This window comes from Diabrotica undecimpunctata, chromosome 7 (genome assembly GCF_040954645.1).
Source record: "Diabrotica undecimpunctata isolate CICGRU chromosome 7, icDiaUnde3, whole genome shotgun sequence".
Lineage (NCBI taxonomy): Eukaryota > Metazoa > Arthropoda > Insecta > Coleoptera > Chrysomelidae > Diabrotica > Diabrotica undecimpunctata.
The window spans coordinates 95966328-95992710 of NC_092809.1; the positions used below are offsets into that span (position 1 = coordinate 95966328).

Below are 26383 nucleotides of genomic sequence, written 5' to 3' on the forward strand. Positions count from 1 at the left end.
CTAAATTTCATTTAGTAACTTTTAAAGGGTTTTTACCCCCATTTTTAGTGGCTACATCCTTGTAATAACTTGACACTGATGATGGAATACTTATTCCGAAAACGTTTTGTCAATTTAACATAGCCCAACTGGGTTTTTTATATACCTTTTTATAAAGGATTTTATTCAAAGATTTTTTAATATATGGTATACAGCCAAATACAGGAACTTAGTTTCCTTGTGGACTTTTGTATAACTTCGGATCGACTTACGTCAATGAAACAGTTAGTTTTTTTTCAGCGTTGTACCTTGTCTTGGGTACCAACCCCAACGAAGTTGGATACCATTATCACTGGCTTGTTATCTAAATCTAAACCATCTGGTTACTACAATTACATCGAAAGAGATAATTTGTTCCGTTGGTCCTCTCTCGTTTTTTGAAAAATCTTTTACATCAGTTAGAGGTGGTTTAGAAAATCTATTGATCTTCGCAGTATCAGAAACAAGTATTGATTTTTGGTTGGGAATTTGTAAAAGGTTATAGCTCGTAAAATAATTGTCACGGTACAATGTATGCTTATTAGGTTCAAGTATTTTTGATAATTGCAATACGATAGATGCACCCTGTTCATCTGTCCCTGTATTTCAAATAAGAAGGTTCTATTTCTGTGGTACCACCTTGATAGATTAGAAAATTGTAAATCAATCCACTTTCACCACCTAATAAATGCAGTTTTACTCCACACGGATTGTGTTTGTTTTTGATGTATTGCTTTATAAACAATCTCCCTTTGAAGGGCATGATTTGTTCGTCTATGCAAACATTTGTTTCTATCTGCAGTTCTCTACATCTCTTTAGGACTGATTCAAAAACTGGCCGAACTTGCCATAGTTTGTTGTTGCTTTGTCTGGGTTCTAGATCGTCAACACAATGTCAGTGGATGCAAAGTTTGAAAAAACGATTCAATGTCATTGTGTTTGGAAAAATATCAATTTTTAAAGATTTGTCTCAATACATTCGCAGTCAATTTTAGACAGTCTGTTAGAATACTATAACCAACAAACTTTTAAGAAACAAAGAAAACTTATTTCTTGCAGGTTACATGGTACAAATTTCTCAATTTCAGTTTACAAAGAAAACACATTCGTGTATTGAACGAAATTTTCAAATAAACTTTTGGGGAAATATCTTATATTATTATAATATATGTAATTGGATATTCCTCAGACCAGTTTTCATTAGACACCCGAGTTATTGTATTAGATAATTGTCGTGTTACATATTCTGTAACCATTTTTCATATTTTTTTCTTTTCTTCCTCATTATTCTCTTCCTCTTCCTCACCCTGCCCTTCGTTTTGATTTTCTAAGACATCATCAATCATATGGCCAATTCTCTGTCTTACTTGTATTTCTTCTTCGAAGTCACTGTCATCACTTACACATCTTTTTATGTCGGACAGTTTTTCTAGCTCTTCTAGCTGTTCCTTCTCCATTAAATATTTTTTTGGAGGCATTTTACTCTGAAAATAAAAAAACCACTTAGTCATTTTATCGAATTTGAGGTACATTTCTATATTTGAAAAAAGTCAAATTTTAATAAAATGTATCCACAAATAGTAAGAAGTAACACTAATTTTAACATTGCACTGAATAATAACCGCATTTGACTTGTATTCAAATTGATATTTAAAGAAACAAGTACACTTACCTCTTACGAACAATGCAATTGCCGCCATATTGCTTTTTGACATTAATTCTCTTTTAGAATAAAACCATCCATGCACCATCTGGGTACAAAACGCAGAAGTATAATACTTATTAAATGTAAATTTCTTTAAACTGGTTTAAGTTACATATTCCTGTAGAATTATATTGCATTCACATTAATGGGTACAATTATACCCAACATGATTGAAAGCGTTAAATAAAATTTGTATCAACTCGATGGTAAAAATTCGATATTTTTTGATCAGAGAGTCCTATCGTCAAAAATCAAAATGCCCTTTAAAGACAAAGAATTCAGTATCTGTATGCAATTTTTGTTTTGCTGTAAATGAAGTCTGCTTTTATAAAGCTATTGGATAAAAAAAGTTGTGCGATTTTTGCCATTTTTACGATTTACGAAGAGATCGTTGAAATTTATTACTTCCATTAATCGGTCGCTGTGCAATTTCCATTGTTAGAGCCTAATACTCAAAGCATATAACATGAAATTTTGATTTTGGGTTTTGGCAAGAAATATGAAGCAACTGAAGTATGAATGTAAGTATCTTTTACATTACAAACTTTGTATCGGGGTGGAATTTGTAGCTTGTTGTGTAGTTTCGAAAAACATACTTGTGTAATCGAATTTAAATATTATAGATTTTTGTAATATGAAAGTCTAAAATTCAGCTTTTTTTAGCCACATTTTAAATGCCTCATACGTGTTACCAAAACTCAAAATTGAAATTTCATGCTATAACTTTTGTAGATTTGACTCTAATAATGAAAATTCCATAGTGACCGGTTAACGAAAGTGATAAATTTTATTGATCTCATGAGAATCGTAAAAAATGGCAAAAATCGAATAACGTTTTTTTATTTAACAGCTTTATAGAAAAGATATCGAATTTTTACCATCGAGTTAATACAAATTTTGTTTAAAAAATTGATTTCGCACACGTAACTGACATTCAAAAACGCTGGTCGCTTCAAGTACTGTTTTTCAGAGAACGGTTCATTCTACGTAAAAAGCGCCAATAAACATTCTACGGCATGCAGATTCTTAGTAAAGCATCATTTTTGGGGTCCTAAAATTGACATTCTCTGTCTCTGAATAACAAGAAATTTTTCAAACAATAGATTTATTCTGCTAACTTTTAAAAATTCTATAAAAAGATAATATAAAAATAATCAATATCAATATTAAATATTAATTTACATAAGAATAAAACTAAGAAAAATACAAATATATTAATTACTAATTAACAACTTAACATTTTTAATACATTCGCAACATTTGGCCTGTTATTAGGATTTTGGTCCCAACACTGTTGATATAATTTCGAAAAACTGTCTAGTGGTTCCTTTAAATCTGGACGTAAATTACATTTGACTACCTAAAAACAATTAAGTCTTAACAGAATTTATAATATAATATTCTATTGAAAATAAACTGCAATTATAGAATAAACTTTCGCCTTTCAAATCAGAAGCCAATAAGTACATAAATGTCAATCCCGATAAACATAGAGTTTATTTCCACTAAGATATTTGATAAAAGCTAAAATGCCTGAAGAAAACAACATCAGAATAATATAAAGTTGTCATTTATTATAGGAAGGGACCATAACCAAAATAGTAGAATTATACATAACATAATAAATTCAAAATCTGTGTAAAAAATTTTATGGAACCCTAGTACATAACTAGAATAACCTGCTATGCCAACTGGTGTTACGGATAACATAAATTTTTAGTTAAATAAAAGCAGGCAAATGAAAAATATAAGTTGTACTACTAAAAAACAAAAAAACGTAGGTAGGATTCTACAGATATAGATTAGATGATTCAATAAATCCCCTTATCCGGATTTGTATTCAATCATTTTTAAGTGGTCTATTAGTATCATAGCTTACTCAAAAGTGCAAAGGAAAGGACATTGATGGCCACGGTTTTGAAAAACCTAGCAACAAAATTGATTTTTGGCTAAAGGAGGACACATTTTCCCGGTATTTTTGATTATTCTATTTTAACCCCTAAGCTAGGCATTTTGTGATAGTAAGGGCGTCAAATAAGATATGTTTCTAAAGCTCTCCAACCATTCCTCTTTTTCCCAATCACATATACCCTGTTTTAGAACCTGTTAACCCCAAGTCCTCCCTCTTCAATAGCCCTTCTCCAACACTCCAACTTCTCCTACATTTTTTTGTTCTCCCCTACTAACACGATATTATTAGCAAAGAGCATTGATCAAGTAGCCCCTTCTCTTACTACTTTCTCTGTCAGAACATCCATAACAAGATTAAACAATGAAGAGTCTTGATGTAAACCAACCGTCACTAGAAAACTTTTGGTCAATCAGACAACAGCCATTACTTTGGTGTACTCTCCCTCATACATATCCTTCATGAGCCTTACGTACTTCTGAGGAACCCATTTCTATCTCATACATCTCCATAGCTCTTGTCTAGGAACTGTGTCGTTCGCCTTTTCAAGATCTATAAAAATCAAATGTAGCTCTCTTTTCTTTTCGCTGGATTTCTCTATTAACTGTCTCAACGCAAACAAGACATCCGTTGTCCTCCTTCCTGCCATAAACTCAAGCTGTTCTTTTCCTGTGGATGTCTCTCTCCTTAACCTTTTCTCTACAGTTCTCTCCCAAATTTTCATTCTGTGCGACATTAACTTTATCCCTCTATAGTTCTTACAGTCCTGAATGTTCCCTTTATCTTTATACAATGATACCATCACATACTCTCTCTCTCTCTCCATGCATTGGGCATCCCCTCTTTCTCATAAATCATATTCATCATTTGCCACAAAATATTAACAACTTCCTCTCCTAAAGCCTTCCAAACATCCACAGGTATTTCATTAGCTCCTACTGCCTCATCGTTCTTCGTCATATTTGACGTTTCGACAACTTCATTTCTCGCTATCCTCGGTATTTCATTCTAATTTGGGATCACGCATCTTCTGTCTCTCCTCTGGTGTTCTTCATTTCGCAACTTACTAAAGTACTCATACCATCTTTGCTTATCCATCCGCACTCTTAATCTGTAGCGCGCGTGTCACGTCCTTTGGTGACTTGTCCCTTGCTTAAGCAATGCTGTATAACCTTTTCATCCCGTCGGGTATTTAAAACTCTTCATACAGCTCTACAGACGATCTTTCCTTACCAGTAGTTACAGCGCACTTTGCTTCCCTCTTGTTCACCTTGTATATATCCTCATCTTCCTCTCTTTTAGACCTGCCATACCTCTTTCTTCTCTCTAACCTTCTGGTACACCTCATCGCTAAGTTTCTTTGTCTCTAGAAGGCCATTTATCAGATGTTTTTCCCAACACTTCTTCTTCCGCTCGCACAACTTTACTGTTTGCTTCCCACGAGATATTTACAGCATCTTTTTCCTCAAGATCTTCCAGCACTCTATTTTTAAAAACTATTGCCAAATCATTATCCTTTAACTTCCACCACTTTACTTTCTGGTACTTGCTTTCATTTCCACCTCACCTTTATCTCCGTATCCACTCTCACCGGTCGGTGTTGACTAACCAAAATCTCCAAATTATCTCCACAAATCAATGTCAAGGCTTTCTTTTATTTATTCTAATTTAAATTTACAATGTAGACCAATTTAATGTTATCAAAAAAAATATTAAAAAGAATTTACTTATTACTATATTAGTAATAAAAATTTACTTTTATCAGCAAAAATTAAAATAAATTTACTTTGATTTATAAAATATAAAATAGCATAGACGAATGGAGTCGGAAGAAAATCATGAAGGTCATTTCGAGAAAAACGAGTTTTAAAGTTATAAGACTATTTACGACAAAAAAGAATGTGTTGTTAGGTATTAAAGATAAACATAATGATAGAAAAAATTATTTATAATATAAATTGATGTAAACAAAGAATAAAAGTAAAATTTGTTTAAACAAAAATAAAAAATTAGTGGCGTAATGTCCACTTTTTAGCGAAGACAACAATGGATATCACCAAGTACAGGCGTTTACTCACAGTATTATTCCTGCTTTGTTTTTGTTTTTTTGGTTCTCTGTTTTTCATCTAAAACAGAATAAAACATTTTAGTTAAAAAATTGGTCTTAGCAATAAAAGATTTTAGCTTTTACTTAATTTTCGGCTTCCTTTAGTTGTGTTCTATCTTCTTACAGACTTCAGTACTGAAGGGCCTGCTGTTGGTTGGTACCCATTTTTTTCTTCTGAAAATTCTGTAAATTCTAAAAAGTCTTCTCTAGGTACCCATAATATGCATCTCGATGCAACATAGTAAAGGGGTTAGAACTGATGCATAATGGTTCCTTCATCGTTTGTATCGCGAAAGGGCATTTCTGCAGATATCTATTCGTAAAAAATTTGGTACACTCTTTAACAAGATTCTGAGTTACTGAGATGACAAAAAATGAGGATGGTTTTACGCGAGAATTGGATATATTTTCTTCCCATTCTAAAGGCATTTCCATTCTATTTTTGAGGTTGATCAGTCCCATATTTTTGTCGCATTCCAAGTAAAAATGCGCTCTTACAGGATAAGTTATGACAATGAACCGCAAACGTTTAACAACAGTTACCATGTAGTGAATAAATCTTATAACGGGATAGTTTTTATTTTGACCACCAGCGCCATCACAATAGATATGAAAATGTTAAATTTCCGTATCCAAACTGTTCATAATGAAATGAAAAAGAAACGAACACACTTCATCGGATCCCTTTTTTGCAACATATTCGGGATAGGTGGAAAATATGACTCAGAACTAGATACTACATGTATGTTAAATGTGTACATAGAGAGCTTCTTGCAATAATATATATCATTCGTTGTAATATTAGGCAAAGAAATGTTTTTTCTATAATCCAAAGTTATCGCTTCGAATGTCGCATCTGTTCGTGCTTTTATTTTGTCTTACTTTTTCCTATCATAAAAGAATTGGGCTTTACGTAGATTAAAATCTCAAACAATTGTGTGCTTAGAAAGTTCATCACAAAACCTATATTAAAACACCTTCTAAGAATGTCTCGATATGTCTGGTGTAACGCGATTTAATTAAGCATCCAGAAATCAGATCTAAGTAACCCAATTCAGTTTAAAATTTTTAAATCCTTTTAATAATATTAATCATTGCTTATTGCTCAATGCGATTGTTTGTTTATGACATTGAAAATATCGGGGAAACTAGAACACTAGAACACAATAAAGTAATTATGAGTATCCAGTGAGTTGGAGTTAATCAACCCTATACAGGGGGTAAACTACCCCTAGAGTTCCACTATATGGAATTGCTGATGGAAGCAATCTAATAAACATTATATGATTATCCAACATTATTATACTAGTAAGCAACTTTAATTTCCAGATATTTCTTTTGAAACAGCAAAATATTTTCCGTATATTTAAAGTTTCAGATAGATATGTCTTAGATTGATTGTCACGTATTCTATAATGACTTTGTCGTGATTTAAAAGATTCAATATGTAAACAAACATTCTCTAGAATATCTTGCTTAAATTTTCTATAATTTTTCCACCTCTTCTATCTTTAGGTGCAAAACCTGTCCGCTTTAACGATTTCTATAAATGTTGAAGTTTACTTGCAATAATCCCGTGTACTGCTAAAAGAAAAATTAACACAAACTTAAATTTCTGCAATATTTTGTGTTATTTAATCATCATTGTCGTCCCCATCAGGCTTTATTCGTACTCTGTACATATAACTTGAGTCGTGAAACTTTGCCCCATTCTTATTTTTTGCCCTTGATCGTCCTTTATGTACATTTATTAGGGTTATTAAAGAACAAAGGTATGAATTTTGTTCGTCATACGATAATAATAAGTTGAAATAATCTAGAACGCGTTTCTTTTTTTTTTTTAATCACTTACTTTTCGACGTACTTTAGCCATGAGATATTATATTGAACTCACACTAAACAATACTGTATAACAATAATTTTCGCACCAAACAATAAGTTGCTCTGTTGTTTGTAAACAAACTAACCAATCTAATCACGTGTGTATTACGAATAAACCGAAACATATACATTGCCGGCGTGGCAAGCGATATTCCTTGGGTGACAATCATTGTTTTCACCCAATTACGCGTGGATAAATATCGTTTTCTCCCGAGATGGTCAATTTAAAAGGCTTAACTTTGAACATTCTACCGCTTTGAAGGAATGGTGCGATAGTATTTGTTAAAATCTACAAGACGACGTATTTAACTAAATTTCATTCATTTTGTGACATCCACACCTTTCTCCCAACCCCATTCAAGCATGAAATAGAACCAATGTTGGGTAAATACAAAAAAAGAGCTGAATAAGGAGAGCAAATAGGCGAAAAAATAAAAAACCAATTTATGCAGATCGTAGTAACAAATAAAAAAAATAGTATACCCGAAAATATGGACTAACCAGTCAGATGAAGGAAGCAATACTCATGGGAAAAGACAAAAATATAGATCCAGTGAAACGCAGGAATAAATTAAAGAAGGAAAGAGATAAGATAATTAATATGAATACCATTGCACAAATTATAATATATATTAACAATATTGTTCTGAAGCTTTTATTCAATTGTTATACAGTGTGTTCATAAAATGTGAACACGGTCTATTATCTCATGACTTAATTATTTTCAGAGTTAAAAATTTGATAGGTCGATTTTTATTTTTATTTTTTAAATTTTTTGAAAAAAATCTTTTACCCCCACTATCTTAGCAGATGTGACGTCATCGATAATTTTTTCATCACATTACATCACATTCAAACTTCAGTATACAGAACTGAACAGAACAGAACAGAACAGAACTTTCAATTTTTCACATAAAAATATGCCCTTTTTATTTAAAAATTATCGATGATGTCACATCTGCTGAGATAGTGGAGGTAATAGTTATTTTTTTCCAAAAAGGTTAAAAAAACAAAAATAAAAATTCACCAGTCAGAGCTTTAACTCTGAAAATAATTAAGTCATAAGATAACAGACCGTTTCCACACTTTATGAATGCACTGTAGTTGTTAAAAAATATCAAATATTTACTTCAACTATAAAATACCTTAACTTAAAATTATTTTACCTTGTATATTACACATTCTATATTATCACAATCTTCATAAGGAGTTTGGCGTGTTTTCATTTGCCAAAAAGTTATTCCAAGTGAATAAATATCACATTTTGTTGTAGGTTCTTTTCCTACCAAAATTTCAGGGGCAGTAAACTGAATAGTGCCCTAAAACTGATCCACGTTTACATTCTAGATATTTTTATACAATAAATAATATAACAATAAAAAAATGCTATCTCGGTTCCTATTGGTCATACACAGAAGTTTTTTTAAGATTGTGTTTTTCACCATCTTAGAACATGGTCGAAACTGCTGCAGTTCAATTTCTATAATAACTATTGAATACATTGATAACTTTTTATTTTTTTTGTGATCTATTTTACCGTATTTTTCATCGCGGAGCGAATTTTTGTATACTTAAGTTTTGTTTTGTTACCATATGCATAATTTCCTATTAGATAAAATATTTGTTATTTTAATTTTACTTACATGGTTAATATATGAAGTATTATCAGATATATCAACAGAATTTCCAAAATCGCATATCTTGCAAACGCCTTCATAAACAACAATATTACTAGGCTTAATATCCAAATGCAAGATGCCGCTTGAATGACAATGTAATAATCCCTTACATATATCTTGGGAATATTTTAGATAATCAATATCGAACTTAGAATTATTAATAACATTTTGCAGATTTTTGCTTTTTGGTAGATACTCCATAATTATAAGAGAATATATTCCATTTTTTCTTTGAATAATTTCCAACGTTTTTACAATATTTGTATGGTTTAAATGCAATGAATTTGTTTCTCTGTGATGTGAATTTGACTTCACTAATTTCATTGCTACTGTTTTACCTAGAATAAAAATATATTTTTGTAAGAAGTGTGTACAAACAACACTTTTTGAAATTTTCTATATACAATTGAAGAGAGGCTTAAGTAACAATATAATTCAGCTGCTGAGTGGAATTTCTAAAGTTATCTCATTTACTAACTCTTTTGACTCGAGTGTGATGGGCATTATATAGGTCAAACATCGTAGTGGTTAAAACAAAGAATAAAGCAGAACAAAAGTGAGTGTAAAGCAAAGAAAAATTCTTGTGCAGTAGCACACGATTCCAACACAACGGGCCACACATTTAATTTACCAGATGTCAAGATCTTGGATATAAAAAACAACTATAAAAAATTACTATTTCTCGAAATGTACAACATTAACAAAAACAAAAAGTAAATTAATTATAAGACATGCACATGCAAGTTAGGCGACATGGACTGTAATATTTTAAAATTCTGATAAACGAAAAATAAGTTTAGGGTTAAATTAAAATAAGGTAGGTTAAAACAAAAATAACTTTGGTTATATATTGTTCAGAATCTTTTTTATAATAATCTTCTTTTTGAGAACGATTCCCGAAGAGGTAGTCGAAACGTAAAACACAAGCTAGTTAAAAATGTGATTTTCATTACAACCAATAATTGTGGCTTAATTATATGTATATATATATATATATATATATATATATATACATATATATATAGGTTGGTATAGGTATCGGAGGGGTTATTATTTTGCTAACAATAAATTTTGCTTAAATGCCTAACTGATAGTGATACACTCAAATCATGGCCTCAATTCTCCGTAGGCCACAATGGCCCTGAAATTAGTAGCTTTCGGGATCAATCCAGGAGGGCCGGGGTGCTAACAATCAGCGGACTCTAAACCGTTCCAAATAAAACAACAACGCTTTATATAGCGACATGTATCTACCGTTCTCTATCAAATCAATTCAGACTTTTAGAAATGGAAAAAGAAACTGATTATATAAAACGGGACATCATAGGAATAATCAGAAAGATAAAGACCTATTGGAATTAGCGACAGGTAACACATTCTACTACTGAGAAACATCAACGGACATAATAGGCGGTATTGCATTCCTAATCAACAAGAAATGAAAACGAAGAGTAGTAGAAATAACTAGCATCTTGGATAGAGTATCAACGATTAGCGATAGAGTATTAGTACAACGATCAAAGGTATGCAATATACAAATTATACAAATATACGCCCCAACGATTACTCACAGTGACGAAGAAATAGAGGAACTCTTCAGTAACATAGCTGAAGTATTAAATAATAATAAAAGACACTTTAAGTATTTATTTGGTGGTTTTAAAGCCAATGTGGAAAAGAGAAACGGCAAGAAACAAGTCATGGGAAAGTAGGTATGGAATCGGTGAGAGAACTGGAAGGGGAGAAATACTGGATCAGTTTACACACTACCAATACTTGCCTATTGCAAATACATTCTTTAAGAAAAAATCAAACAAAAAGTGGACTTAAGTAGCACCAAATGAACCACTAAGAACAAAACTGACTTCATTTTAACGAACAAGATTGCTATAATAAAAGATGCCAGTGTAATAAATAAATTTCAAGCAGGTAGCGACCATAGACCAATCAGAGTAAAAATTGGTGTATCTCTAAAACTAGAAACAATAAAATTACCAACAACAACATTAACCAGTATAAATATTAATAATCTAAAAGAAAAGTTAGATAACTAACAAAGGGCAATTGAAGAAAGGTTACATGACCAAATCAACAGCTATCAATTAATGGAAATCATCTTTGATAGTGCCAAAGAAATCGGAGGCCAGCAACAACATAATGAACATAGGAAACTATCTAATAAAATCAAAATAATGCTAAAACAAAAGAAGGGAAATGAAAGTAAGTAACAACATACAGAGAATATAAGACATAGAACTTGTAAGACAATAGAGAAAAGTATAAAAGTATTAAGGAAGAAAGACTGGTAGAAAATGCAATCAAAAACAGAAAAAAACATAAAAAAAAACAAGAAAAGGGTTCATCATTGGGAAGAAGCAAATCGTTGCTATAATAAACGAAAACAGCAGAAATATAGACATAAATTAAATAATAAAACTCGTGATTAAACTCTACAGCGAACCATACAAAGCCCCTGAAACACTTGAAGAAGCAATCAGTAACCAAGAAGATGTACCAGAAGTCCTTCAGGAAGAAGTAGAATCGATAATTAGAAATATGAAAAGCGATAAGAAGCTGGAATAGATGGCATAACAGTAGAATTGCTTAAATACGCTCGCAAAAAACTCCTGTAAAATCTTAGCTCGCATATTTACGAACTGCCTAAGATCAAGATGTATACCAGACCACCGGAATATAGCAAACATAAACCTCATTCATAAGAAAGGCAGCAAAGAGAATATCGAAAATTACAGGCCTATAAGTCTACTACCAATCATATACAAGATATTCACAAAAATCATCAACAACAGATTAACAAAAACATTAGATCATTAGAACAGCCAAGAGAGCAAGCTGGCTTCAGAAGTGTATTCAGTACCATGGATCATATCCATAAGCTTCGAGGACTAATGTTTAGCGCTGAAGAATATAAAATACCACTAGAATTAACCTGAATAGAGTTCGAGAAGGCTTTTGATTCTATATATCCCAAGGTAGTAATAGAAGCCACATATATGATAAATAAATTGGACTTAAATTGAAATTGAAATAAGATGGGCCTCAAAATGAACTTGTCCAAAACTAAGTTTATGACAAATATGGTCCCCAATAACCATTTAACCATTTAAGACAAAGTGGTAGAACTAGTGGAGAAATATACGTTTTTGGGCCACGAAATAAGAATCCGGCCAACATACCAATTAGCCTCAAAACAAAAGTATTTAACCAATGCGTATTTCCGGTCATGACCTATGGGGCGGAAACCTATGACTTTAACCAAGACTACGGCTTTGAAATTGAGAGTGGCACAGAGACGAATGGAACGATCTATTCTGGGAGTTACGAGTATTATTACGATCTTGCGAGTATTGCTGACGTTGTGGAACCCATAACGGAACTTAAATGGAATTGGGTAGGCCATGTAGCGAGAATGCATGACTCACGATGAACGAGTAAAATTACACATTGGAGGCCAAGAGCAGACAAACGTAGTAGATAAAGACCACCTAGACGTTGGGCTGACGACATCACGCGTATTCCGAAAAATTGGCAACAAAGAGCACAAAATCGCAAAGAATGGAGGAGTGATAAATTAAGGCTGGATGATGATGATGAGTAACAGAAGCTTTGACCAACCAAGGCATTGACAAATCGTACATAGAGACTTTAGCAAATATATACAGATAAGTAAAAGCTAAAAATGAACTTCACAAGAACAAAAACCATGTACAACGAGCTAGTGGATATCCAAGATGTAATAATAAACAACACTGCACATGAGACAGTAGACGAGTATGTATACCTGTGTCAATTAATACATAAATCTGGCTCCTCACTCCCAGAAATCAACAGAAGAATGAAACTGGCTTGGGCATCTTTTAGTAAAAATGCAGTTATATTCAAATCCAGGATGCCTTACCTTTATACTGGGCCTTAAAAACTTTACCAAAACTACCTTTCCCCATAATATTGAAATGTTTGTCGTCTTCTATGCCAAGTTTTGTGAATTTTAATTTATTGGGTGTATTAATTAAAACATCATTTTTAACCTCGGTAAGTAAGTCTTCTGAAGCTTGACTTATACGAATTTGAATAGGGGACACTGATTTTATTTTTTCGACCTCCGAAAAGTTGATTCGTTTTGGTATGTGCTTTATACTAAAAATTAAAATAACTAAAGAACTGATTCTTGAAAACAATATTACGATAAATAATATATACTTACTTTTCCACATTAGGAATATGTGGATAATTAATTAAATTCAAAAACTTTGGTGATACAGGAGATAAAATTCTTGGAGACAAAAGTTTTGTCACTTTTTTTAAAGGAGTATTCATTTTACTAAATTGTAAATAAATCACAATAGACGGATATTTATGTTTCTGTAGTTGACGAATGTTTTTGTTCGACTATTTACAACCAAATTTGTCAGGGTCGGATTAATGTAATTTTACTCGTTCGAAGTTAAGTTTTTAGTGATGAGGAATAAGATACCTGCTGTAGCAACTTCCTCTCAGTGGCAACAATATTACAAAAAAAGAGAAGAAAAGAAAAAACAAGAAGAGCAGCTAAAAATGCAGTGGAAAGAAAAGCGCATCTAAAAGAAAGAATTGAAAAACGAAAAGAAAAAAAAGTTGCTCTTTCACAAACTTTGAATAAAAGAATTTCTAATCGCAGAACAAAAACTAAATTGAAGAATGTCACGAAGGATCTATTTTCCACACAAGAAGTGTAAGAAAATAAAATCATGTTAATTAGCGAACCTTCAACATCTAAACCTTTACAGGAGTCTTGGTATTGTTCATTGTGTGACACTGACGATCAGCTGGACATGCGCCTTTGAGGTTCTTGCTTGAAATACTATCATGAGGCTGGTCTTGGTCTAACTGAAGATGATAGAGAAGAACTGAAATGCCCCTTGTGTCAATGACTACTAAAATAATGTGTGTTTATTAATTCAGTTTTCATAGATACATTAAAGATTTTATATTTATCTTTTGAAAAATATGTTATTTTATTTGAATTTTCAATTTAGTGTATTTACATACCTACAATAATTTATTTACTTCAATAGTACCTATCTAACTAAATATTTAGGTACCCTATATAATTATTCAAATCTTGGGTATCTAACTCATGGCGAAAAAAGGATCTTTGATATGCCGAAGATTAGAGCATGCATTTAATTTAGAATGCCGATAATTGGGACTTAGGACACTTTTCATTTTACTAATATTTTAAATATTATAAGTTTGTTTTAGGATAAAATAAATATTTTATGTGTAATTGTGATAGATTTTTTAGCCCAAACCATAATCTAAATACACGTTGTTCAGGTAATTTGGTTACTAAACTAATTAAAATGAAGATGAATGAATAAAATGAATGATAAAATGAATGAAGAAGAACTTTATACAATTTACCAAGCGATACTGCACGGAAATATAAATAAGGTGAACTAAATATTAATCGTAACATATTCTATGTCATCAGTACATATAATTAGGAAAATATACTTATATAATTAGGAAAAAACACACAGCATCCATTAGCTTTACTACTAAAGAAAGAACTAAATAAAATGCATACTAGATACAAGCATTAAGTTTCTCTGGGTCCCACAACATGTTGGAATAGCAGGAAATAAAGCAAAGAAGCCATAAACAATAACAGTATTCACATGTCACCCCAATCTTTAAGTATGGATCTAAAAAGCTACTTCATGATGCACCTGTTTAAGAACTGAAACAGCACATAGAAATCCACACCATCAAATGTTCAGAAGATAAAAAAAATTGGACCATAGCAACCACCCGAAGTATCCAGACGAAAGATTATTTCTCGTTTAGACCTGGAAATTTCCATTTTTCTAATGAACATTTGTTTAAAAAAGAAGAACACCCCGTTTATGATAAGTGCGGTTCATTCCTTACAGTAAAACATGTTCTAGTGGAAGAGTGCGAAAAGCTCAATCATCACAGTCACAATTAGGTAAATACCGTTTACTCAACACAAGATATTTTAAATTCAAATAACACTATCGATAAACTACTTTTGTTTTTAAAATACTTTAATTTACTAAGCAAAGAGTAATTAGCTATTACCGCTCCGCTAATATTCTTATAATTAAGTTAGAGCAGTTTTTTTGTAAATAAAGAATGTATATCTGGAACTCACCTTTCCCCTGAAATTATAAATATGAATTTCCCTAAAAGGAAGGCATTTATCAGGATCATCTTCTAGAAATACTAGAATCTTCAAATATTTTTCTGATATGCCGAGTATAATCCATTTACACATGACCCAAAACTGTAACTTCAATACCCTCATTTCGAACTGGACGACTTACAAACCTACTGTTCGTTTGATGTTATTGACTGAATCCATACTTTGAAACTTACCAATTAAGTAAGTGTTGTACGTACCCATTGGTAGCTTACATTTTTTTTTTTTCGTTTATTACGAAAGTAAATGATAACTATTTCAATTCTATCTTTTTTAGTATAAACTATCCTGAGAGTTAGTGAAAACGATCTTATGAATGTGGGAAATTAGTTCATTTTGACATTCGTTCCGATGTTGTTTTGTTTTTATTTTGTATTCTTATTACTTAAATTGATTTTTAAACTTTGAAACTCGTATTGACACGATTAGTCGTTAACTAGTCGATCGATTAAAACACTGAAAACTGTTGTGTAATTAATAGAAAACATTTCCAGAGTTTAACTTGTAAGATTTAATTTCGTGTAAAAATCGGATTTTTATCAAAACATTTTTAATTTTCACAGTTTTAGAACAGAACTAATTTTCGTTGGGACACCATATAAATATAGAATATTTTAACATGTAGGCAACTTCAGACTAATAGGTTTGTGATCATGCACAATGAAACAGAATTCTTTATCTGTCAAGTTTGGAGTTTTGCTCACAAGATGTCAGCACTTGTGTGCAGTGAAGTTAATTTCTAAAATTTTTGTGGAAGTGACCTACCTAAAATTTTATATTTGTCTTCAGTAGGGTCTTAACTGATCCACTGTGGCGGATGACGAGTTATGGATATGATCAATGATTATAATCCGCTTATCGGCAAACGATATCGCAACCGTTTGTCGGTAAATATCTGACGCCAGAGACCAACATTTTTAATCAAATAAAAAGTAACTAATAACAATAACAGTACGTGAACGTGACAATTCAAACTTAGTTACAATTTACAATACAATGTGAATGTAGAAATATTATTCAAAACAGGTGGATCATTATCCATTGCATCATTAATGATAGATTTAATGTGGGTGGAGAATTACTAATAATCACACTATAATTATAATCTTATAAGTTTGACAAAGTCATATTTATGTAGACGGTTGTTAGGATTTAGATTTAATAACACATAATATTGTCTTTTGTCGTGTTTCTACCCATCACCAGAAAGACTTATAAGAAGACTGGAAGTTATTTTGTTGTAGTTTTTATATTAACTACTTACTATATGTATATATTTTGGAATAAAAAAACCACTATCACAAATAAAATGTATTTTTTTATAGGTAATATCAGAGTTAGAAATCGAAACATGGAATGTAATATATTTTGATTTATAATTGTGGTTTGAATTCATACACCTAGGACTAGGCTTCCCCATAACTGGTGATATCTCCAAAACGAAGTAAAAATACAATAGAAATAAAAAAGAACACTACTAGCAACCAGGTATATGGGTCAGAAACATGGACTATTTCTAAAACAAATGAAGCACCAACTTATCGTTTAACTGAAATTCTTCAAAAACTCGAACTTTTGAAATCTATAAGAACTAGCAGACGGCAAAATATACTATTCTTCATAAAAATAAGTAGGCAAGATGAGCAATGCTATTGTTAAGAGCAAAATGAAAACTATACACTCCGACAATCCTTATTATCAATGCTTGTGGAAAATAGGAATAGGATGTGGAAGATTTAGCATAGAACATTGAAAAACTAAGATTTCATAGGTATATATAGTTTTATAACAAGAAAGAGATCAAAACTCTCATTTTTATTTTCTCGTTAAGCCTTACCTTTAACTGATTAAATGTGATTAAGCCACATTAAGTTTGTATCATTTTATACTTATATAATATTGATAAGCCATCTTTCGAAATAAGTTCTGAGAATCAGAAAATCGACAAAAAGATAAACCTAGACATATTTCTACTGATGCGCAGAAAATAGTTCCAAAACGTCAAATTTAGTATTTTACTCATAACTTAAAAACTTGTCTAAAACTTGACTTTGACTTTCCAAAACGTCAAATTTAGTATTTTACTCATAACTTAAAAACTTGTCTACTTAGAGATTTGATGTCAACAGACAACTTTTTTAGAAAAAAAAAAGATACACAACATGAGATACCTATAATAAATTAAAATCGGTTAATCAACAAAAAAGTGATTGCAAAATGAACAACAAAATTGCAGTTTTTGAATATTGTTAATAAGTTTTTTATTATTCATTAAAATTTGTTTTAATTTACCTGAACTGGAGGGTCTTACCGTGTTTGAATTGTGCGCAAAAGATGGGCCAGATGAGTTGAGTATATTTGGGAAATTTAATTTATTTATAAGATTTTTTGAAAAATGACGGGGACCAGATAATTTGATTGAATGCATCTCAATAATCCGGTGCTTATTTTATTCATATACGACGTATACTAAAATAACATTTATGTACACAAAATGATTTAATAATAAATAGCACTTTTTAAACTTATAAACATTTACAATAACTCCGTGCAATTTAAATATTATGTTTTTTATGTGATTAAGCCACAATTATTGGTTGTGATTGTGATGAAAATCACATTTTTAATTAACTAATATTTCACGTTTCGACTTCCACTCCGGAAATCTTTCTAAAAAATCAAAAACTCACATTTCATGCAAAACTAGCCGAAATAAATTACAATTCTAACAACATGCTGTCAGTTTTGATATCACCAGTCTTTTCACCAATGCACAATTGGAAATTTTTTTAAAAATAATAAGAGGCAAACTAGAGAGGATTGATACACTGTCAACAAAAACCAAACTGAATATATCAGCTATTATGGAGCTACTAACACTCTGCACAGATAACACTTATTTTCAACTAGATAATGATTACTATAAGCAAAATTTTAAATTAGCCATGGGCTTATCTTTATCTCTATTATTAGCAGATATATTCATGGAGGATTTTGAACACATTGTACACAAACAAGACAAATAATCCACAGTATGGTGGAGATATGTAGATGATGTCTCCATTTGGCCACACGGACCAAAAGCTTTGGATAAACTTCTGATGGACATCAACAAAAAGAAGAATCAATCAAATTCACCATGGAACAAGAATATAACAACACACTTCCTTTTCAGGGCGTGCTAATCACAAAAGAAGACACAGGGTATGCAACCAAAGTCTACAGAAAACCAACCCACACTAACAGATATTTAAATTTTCACTACAATCACTACGTAAACATTAAAAAAGGAATCATCAAATCCCTATACGATAGGTCCCGAAGCTCGTGCTCTAATGAAAATGCGTTTCAGGAAGAGAAAAACATGATAACAAAGGTTCTGACTAAATAACTACTCACTGTCATTTATAAACAAGGAATTTCACAAGATCGAAGAAAGAAAACAACACGACACCACAAACAATCCAGAAACACTCACAAGAAGGGGCTCAAATATGACAACAATACCAATAGTATTGGTATATTAGTATACATCTTAATGAAGAAAATTATTAGATGCACTGTATTTTCTTTAGTAGTTTTATGTTTCTTAAGAGTTTTTATGCAATAATGGTATATCTAAACTACAATATTAATGATTTTTATTTAAAATAATTGTTGTAGACTACTAATATGGAACCATTCACTTTCATGCAAGATGTAGCTCCCTGTCACACAGCTCGGTCTGTTAAAGCTTTTTTGACAGAAAAAATATTCCTCTGTTCGATTGGCCGGGTAATCCTGATTTGATATGAACCCAATTGAAAATTTGGGAGAGCTGATGAAAAGAGAAGTGGCTAAAGATATGATTACCAACCAAACCCAGCTCCTAGAAAAGATTATTTATGTGTAGAATCATCATCCTCAAATGCAGTAGACAGTACAAACAGTCTTGCATTGATAGCATGCCGCGCAGAATTAAAGCTTTGATAGTGGCTAAAGGTGGCTCAACTATATAATGACTTTTACTAACATTAATTTCACTTTTCTTTAAAACTCAATAAGCTTCTGCTTTTCTAAATTAATGCAGTTTTATTCATGTGAAATAAATCGGTAATTGATTTGATAACATAAAAATAAAAAACACATCAATAAAAAAAAATTAAAATGGTATAATATCACTCGGTTAACAATATTTTACATGAAATCTTGCAATGCATCTAATAATTTGACCAGGGACTTGTACTCCCTGGATATTTAGATCCATTCAGTAAATTTATCTGGACTAAATTAGCTCATTTAAAAAAAAAACGTATAAACGAATTAAATTTCGCATAAACTATTCAACCGATCTGGCCCATCTTTTGCAAGCAATTCAAACATGATAAGGGACGGTAAGTTCAGGTACATTTAAACAAATTTTATAATAAATAATATTTAAAACAGTAATTTTTTTGTTCATTTTGCAATAACTTTTTTGTTTATCGACCGATTTTAATCAAGCATATCTAATTTTGTATATCTTTTTTTCTGAAAAAGTTGTCTGTTGATGTTAAATCTCTAAATAGACATGTTTTTAAGTTACAATGAAAATAATGAGATTGACGTTTTAATTGTTTATTTAAAAATATTTCGACTAAAAATGGATGAGTCCCTAGATGAGAGTCTTTTTGTAATATCTTATAATATAAATTTCAACTTTTAAACACGTCCATACAGTTTTGTCGAGTAAAAATCCAACTTTATTGGCCTAGATTAGAGAAACGATTTATAATTATAATACTTTAAATAAATTATTTTTGTTTAAAATAAAAGATGATATTAGAAGACTGTTATAAAACTACGGTATGAAGATGTTTAAATTCCAAAAGATTTAAGTTTAAAGCAATTGGTAAGAGACAAACAATTATGCAATCCAGCAAATGGATTATCTTGATTCTATCGCCCAGTGCCAACGATATAGTAAGAATACTTATTTTCTAGATGATACCTGGTTCGAAACTTAAGAAATAGTAAAAAAAATGTTAGATTGATAGAAGTTCGGAATGTAATGTTGACGCTCCTCTATCTTGAAGAAAAAGATAATAGGTATTTTTTGGCTAAAAGAAAATAACAAATAAACAGTATTAATTTGAAGTAACAAAACTATATTTTTATAAACTTAAACTATTCATCTATTAAAAACTGTTTAACACTATCATTATATTGTGGAGGTAATGTTTTGCGTAATTCGTTTCGATCCAACCATTTAAAATCCAATCCTTTTGCTGGTGGTTGACCTTTCAAGTATCTTGCAAAGTAGATAAATACCTAAAAAATAAAACGATTCATCTAATATATACAGCAAGTTGCAAATAAAAAAAAGATTATTAAAGATGGTAATATTACGGTTAGTCCAGTCGTCAGAGAGTTGACCCCTAAAAATCATAGGAAAAAGCTGAATTTTGCAGAGAATATTAATTTTGGGACACCAAAAAGGATGCAAAAAAGTTTACCACTTTTACACCCTAAAACGTCCCTCAAAGGGGAGTAAAAACGCAAAAAAATCGATTTACGAAGAATCTGTACACTGTAGAAAAAAAATGTTTCGACTAAAATGTAGCTGAAATAATTTTAAACAAAAATGTTTATAAGCATTTTTTGTGTAGAATGAACCGTTCTCTTAGAAACGACGCTTGAAGCGACCGTCGATTTTGCATGTCAGTTAAGTGCGCGAAATCAATGTTCAATAAAATTTGTATTAGCTCGACGGTAAAAATTCGATATCATTTGATCCAAATGTCCTATCGACAAAAATCAAGATGCGTTTTAAAGACAAAGAGTGCAGCTTTCGTATGCGGATTTTGTATTTTCCCGAGAATAAACTCAGTTTTTATAAGGGTGTTAAATAAATTAACGTGGCTCGACTTTTGCCATTTTTTACGATTTTCGTGAACTCCATAAAATTGATCGCTTTCATTGACCAGTTGTAGTAAATTTTCCATTTTTAGAGATCAGTCTTTAAAACCTATGACATGAAATTTCAATTTTGAGTTATAGTAACAAATATGAGGCATTTGAAATATGAATAAAAAACGTAGAATTTAATGTTTTACATTACAAAAGGTCAATCGTAACAAGAAATGAATTTAACAAGACGGTTTTGGGTGTAGTTTATTGCAGAAGTTTTGTTCTTTTGAAACACTTACTAGTGTAGTTGAAAAAAAAAGTTTTAAATGTTTTAGATCGTTTGTTGTGTGAAGTTTAAATCCAGGGTTTTTAAAGCATATTTCAAATGCCTCACATTTGTTGCCAAAACTCAAAACTAAGATTTCATGCTATAGCTTTTGAAGGTTAGACTCTAGTTATAGAAACTTTATAGTGGCCAGTCAATGAAAGGGATAGATTGTATTTATCTCGTAAGAATCATAAAAAATGGCAAAAATCGCGTCAAGTTTATTTATTTAACACCTGTATAAAACCTGAGTTTATTTGCGGCAAAATACGAAAACTGCATATGAAAGCTGAACTTTTTACCTTTAAAACGCATCTTGATTTTTGTCGATAGGTTACTTAAATCAAAAGATATCAAATTTTTACCGCCCAGCTGATACAAATTTTATTGAACATTGATTTCGCGCGCGTAACTAATATGCAAAATCGACTGTCGCTTCAAGCGTTGTTTCTAAGAGAACGGTTCATTCTACACAAAAAATGCTTATAACCATTTTTGTTTAAAATTACCTCAGCTACATTTTTTATTTGAAATATTTTTTCTACGGTGTATAGAGTCTTGGTAAATCGATTTTTTTTGCGTTTTTACCCCCCTACTGGGAGGTTTTACCCCCTACTTGTTCGTATGATTTTTAGAGGTTCAGAGGCATTTTCGTCTGATGACTGAAGTAGGTAATGTACATTCATCATTTATACTGCCACATTAAATAAAGTTTTGGTTCTATCAAACGTTAAATTTTATTTTAATAACTACACTTAATTGAGATGTTTATAACAGGATTTTACAGAAAAAAAACTTCTTTATATAAGTTTTTTTTATTTCTTTCAGTCTCTCCACAGACTTATCACTCCATAATTTGTCGTATTGGATAGTCATTTTTTCGACATTGAAGATGCTCTAACCAACATCTGTTGACTTTATACTTTGTTGTAAGCCAACTTGTTACTGATTCCCATTACAGAATCCATGCTTCTCAAGCGAGATAATCTAGTTTAACTGTGTTTAACCTTTGTTTATTCTATGAAATGCTTAAGCAACTTTCTCATTTGTTGTAACAACAATGTTGTTATTGTCTCAGTGTCAATATCTTTATTTAATAAGATATACAGGTATTTCTCCCAACTAATTTTAAAAGTCATTATGATTTACTAGTATTTTATTGTATTCCTTTCAGATATACTTAAATTTATTATAATCTATTGCTTTATGTTTGGGTATTTTATATATCTTGCTTTGATTATATTTGTTATTTTTCTCCCAAAATTTGTATAGTTTTTATTTTTCTTTTAATTTATTGGACTTCATTTTAACGCCACTACTTATTCCCAATTTTTTCCAAACTATACAAGATTCATATAAGCCTAATACATAAAACAAGATATGAAAAAATTTCCAAAACTATCGAGGAACTAGTGTGATAAGTTAGTTAGGAAAGCTCTGGCTTAAAAGGTATACTCACATACTAATAATGTTAATGCTATTGACAAATACATGAACACTACAACTACATATACATACCTTAGCTCCAACTATATTTTTATCATTTCTTATATTAGCCGGATATTTGTATTTATAAAATCCACATGGTGCATTGCTGTAAATTTGAGCTTTCACATCGGGTCCTATACTTTCTTTAAGAATTCTTTCAGCACTCTACAATTGCAAAAAAAGAAAATTTTGATTAAAATTTCATTATTGATAGAGCATGGAGTATAGGCAGGAGTGGATACACGGGGGAAAATAGACAAATTCTGCCTCCCCCAAGAAAGTTCAAAATTTAAGAAAACTTATTATTTATGTCTTTTATCTTTTATGCAGTTAAGGTTTATCTTTTTTATAGATCCCCACTGAGTATAGGTAGAGATATTATAGCTCAAAAATTGATAAAAATACAGTAATTCGTTATACATAGGTTTAAAGTCAAGTTTATAGAATCATTTGGGAAAAAAATTGTAAAAAAACACAACCATTGTTTGATACTCAAAAGATATGATAATTATTAATAAAAATAAGACATGGGCCATGAAAACAAGAATCAAAATAATAGTTGTTTAAAAGCTCCTAAAACTAATAGAATTTATCAATCTAATATGACATTAGTATTTTGAGGATTCTTTTCTGTAACAATATGTAGTATTATATACAAAAATTAATGTATGTGTGGTAGTTTTGTCTAATAGTTCATGCAGAGTTCGATTGGAATATGATTATCAGATAATTCATGTAATTCATCTAAAATGTCTAAATAGTAACTGTTGCGTAGCGCAACCTAAAATTATGATCCAAATGACGAACACCCTTTTTTAAAAAATACTACTTTTAGTTTTAAGTCGAGTTGTACCCGAGAATGCACGATAGATGTTGCATATACTCTTTGCACATAGTTGCGAGATTATCACGTATTCTCTTCTCAATTTTATTAGAAAAAAAACATCAGTCATTGTGTCACTGTCACATTTGATTAATAAAAATTAATTCGCTCATTTTTCAACACACAATGTTCAATTAACGCAAAATAAAGTTTCTCAAGTAGTAAGATGTTTTTTAAAGTGTAATACGGGAAGTGTGATCGCCAAATGTAAGGTAACACATTTTAATTAATTAATAGATATAATTAGAACCAGATCGAAGGTACTGCCCCAACAGGCAGTGAGCAACACGTCAGGAGGAGAAGATAAAATCCCCTGGTGTTCTACAGTAACATATTTTTGTACCTGTCTTAAAGTTTCTCCATCCTGTCTAATACCTTGTGGCAATAGATAGAATTTCTTATCACCAACTTTCTGGTTCAAAACATATATTAAATGTTTATCCAACCTTCGATTTAGAGATTTTTGGTCATTTTTCTTATCTGCATCTGAAAAACAAACTGATCTGTAATAAACGGAGGACAATGGATAATAAAAGATTTTATTATTTTAACTTTTTCTTTAATTGCTTAACAGGTTTTAATAAGAACAGTAGCCAACTAGTAGCACTGGTTATTCCTTAGCACATACATTATACATTGTGTGGTAGAGCCATGTTGGTAAATTAAAAAGCATGTGTTCAGTACAGGAGGTAAATGAAATGAACATCAAATTATTAATACAATACACAAAATTAAGGTGGTATATTTAATGTACTATTTCATTATACAGTAAAGCCCTTTAGTAGCTAATACACCTCATACATGATAACAACCACAAATAATAAAACAATACTTTAGATAAAGGGCTGGCCTGATTCCGAAAATATTTTTACAGTTTTTAGAACACAAAAATCTCTAATTAACTGAGTCTGAAAATAAACTACCAAAGAAGGGTAATAATCAATCTTCTTGAGGATAAAATTACAAATAATACAAAGAAAACTCAACTAATGAGGCGAACCTGTGACAAACATTGAATAAACTTTTTTTCATGCATAAAATTTATCTTAAATAGTGTCTTGTTACTAACCTGTTACTGTATCAGCAAATTTAAACTGTGATGCTTCTGCTGTCCACATATCTTTCAAATCTTGGGCAGTTTGTTTTAGATTAACATCTACGTCTTCTATTTCTCCACCTTTCTTCAATATTTCTAAATTCTTACTGCAATGATATGATGAATGAAATGCATGAAAAAAATTTAAAGAAAAAGTATGGTGGCTGCTATATTTTAAACCTAGGCTTGGAAAAAAAAATTACAGAAACTCTAGCTCTCTAATAATTTTAATAATCTAACAAAAATGACCACGATAAGATACTATTAAGACTATGGTATTTCTTTCTAAAGCAACCTAAGTACTTAATTGTATCAAAAAATATAAAGATCGGGAATAAAAAACAAGTATTTCTTACAGATCGGTTTCATGTCTTAGTTCAAAATTCGATTTTAAACTTCGTTCATATTCTATATCACTCATTAATTGTTTATAATCCTTTTGTAAATCATTTAGTGGTGGTGTTATTACTGGTTTTCGTTCTAGACATACTGCAGCAAATAAATCCCATTTTTCACTTGAAATGGCTTGAGTTCGTGTTGTTCTTAATATCTGCTTAATATTATTTTGATTTTGTAATAACTGAAAACATTTTTTCATCATTTTAAAAACCTAAAATAAAGAGGTTATCTTGAATGTCCTTAGTCTTCTTCTTTTTCTATGAAAGATTTCCAATATGGACTTTTTCTTATAGAGCATTAAACTCAGTGTTGCCAGGTGACATGAACCATTTTGCGGTAGGGCTAACTTGAAAAATACGGTAGAAAACGGTAGAAATACCATAAAGATATCGAATTTGTTGTTTTTTACATTATCTAATGCCAATGGTCTATTTAAATGCCTTTTTATAACACTACGTTCATTTTTAAATAATTTTCACCAGAAAATACATACAAAATTTCTAAAAACATAATTTTTATTAAAAAATTAACCTAAATAAACTTCAAAAACATTAACTGAAATCAAAACTAAACCTAAAAAGTATGGTAAAACAAAACACAACAATGAATTATAAAAAAATCAACCATTAGATCTCGTCAATAGCCGAGTTCTGCTCGTAAATGTTTTTATTAAGAAGTTTTCCCATATCATTTTTTACCTTAAAATTATAGCAACTTCCGTTGGAGCCAACGTCTCCAGCTTCATTTTCATTTTCATTTGATTTCAAGATTCCGAGAATCTTGAAATCAAATCTTAACT

At 30.8% G+C, this 26383-nt stretch overlaps 2 protein-coding genes across 3 annotated transcripts; both read right to left on the reverse strand.

Moving 5' to 3' along the window:
• Nucleotides 1-2820: 2820 nt before the first annotated feature.
• Mos (proto-oncogene serine/threonine-protein kinase mos) lies at nucleotides 2821-13679 on the reverse strand. Of its 2 annotated transcripts, XM_072539443.1 has the most exons (5): nucleotides 13525-13679; nucleotides 13219-13457; nucleotides 9264-9637; nucleotides 8787-8939; nucleotides 2821-3083 (listed from the first exon to the last, which is right to left on the reverse strand). In XM_072539443.1, the coding sequence occupies exons 1-5, from the start codon at nucleotides 13635-13637 to the stop codon at nucleotides 2949-2951; spliced, it is 1014 nt and encodes a 337-aa protein (XP_072395544.1). In that variant the 5' UTR covers nucleotides 13638-13679; the 3' UTR covers nucleotides 2821-2948. The 2 variants fall into 2 exon arrangements, with proteins under 2 accessions (XP_072395544.1, XP_072395545.1); XM_072539444.1 differs by lacking the exon at nucleotides 8787-8939.
• Nucleotides 13680-20630: 6951 nt separating this feature from the next.
• mRpL46 (mitochondrial ribosomal protein L46) lies at nucleotides 20631-25849 on the reverse strand. The gene is made up of 5 exons (XM_072539445.1): nucleotides 25542-25849; nucleotides 25159-25292; nucleotides 24433-24575; nucleotides 23237-23371; nucleotides 20631-20814 (listed from the first exon to the last, which is right to left on the reverse strand). Exons 1-5 carry the CDS (start codon nucleotides 25784-25786, stop codon nucleotides 20671-20673), a joined length of 801 nt encoding a protein of 266 aa, XP_072395546.1. The 5' UTR covers nucleotides 25787-25849; the 3' UTR covers nucleotides 20631-20670.
• Between the last annotated feature and the right edge of the window lie 534 nt (nucleotides 25850-26383).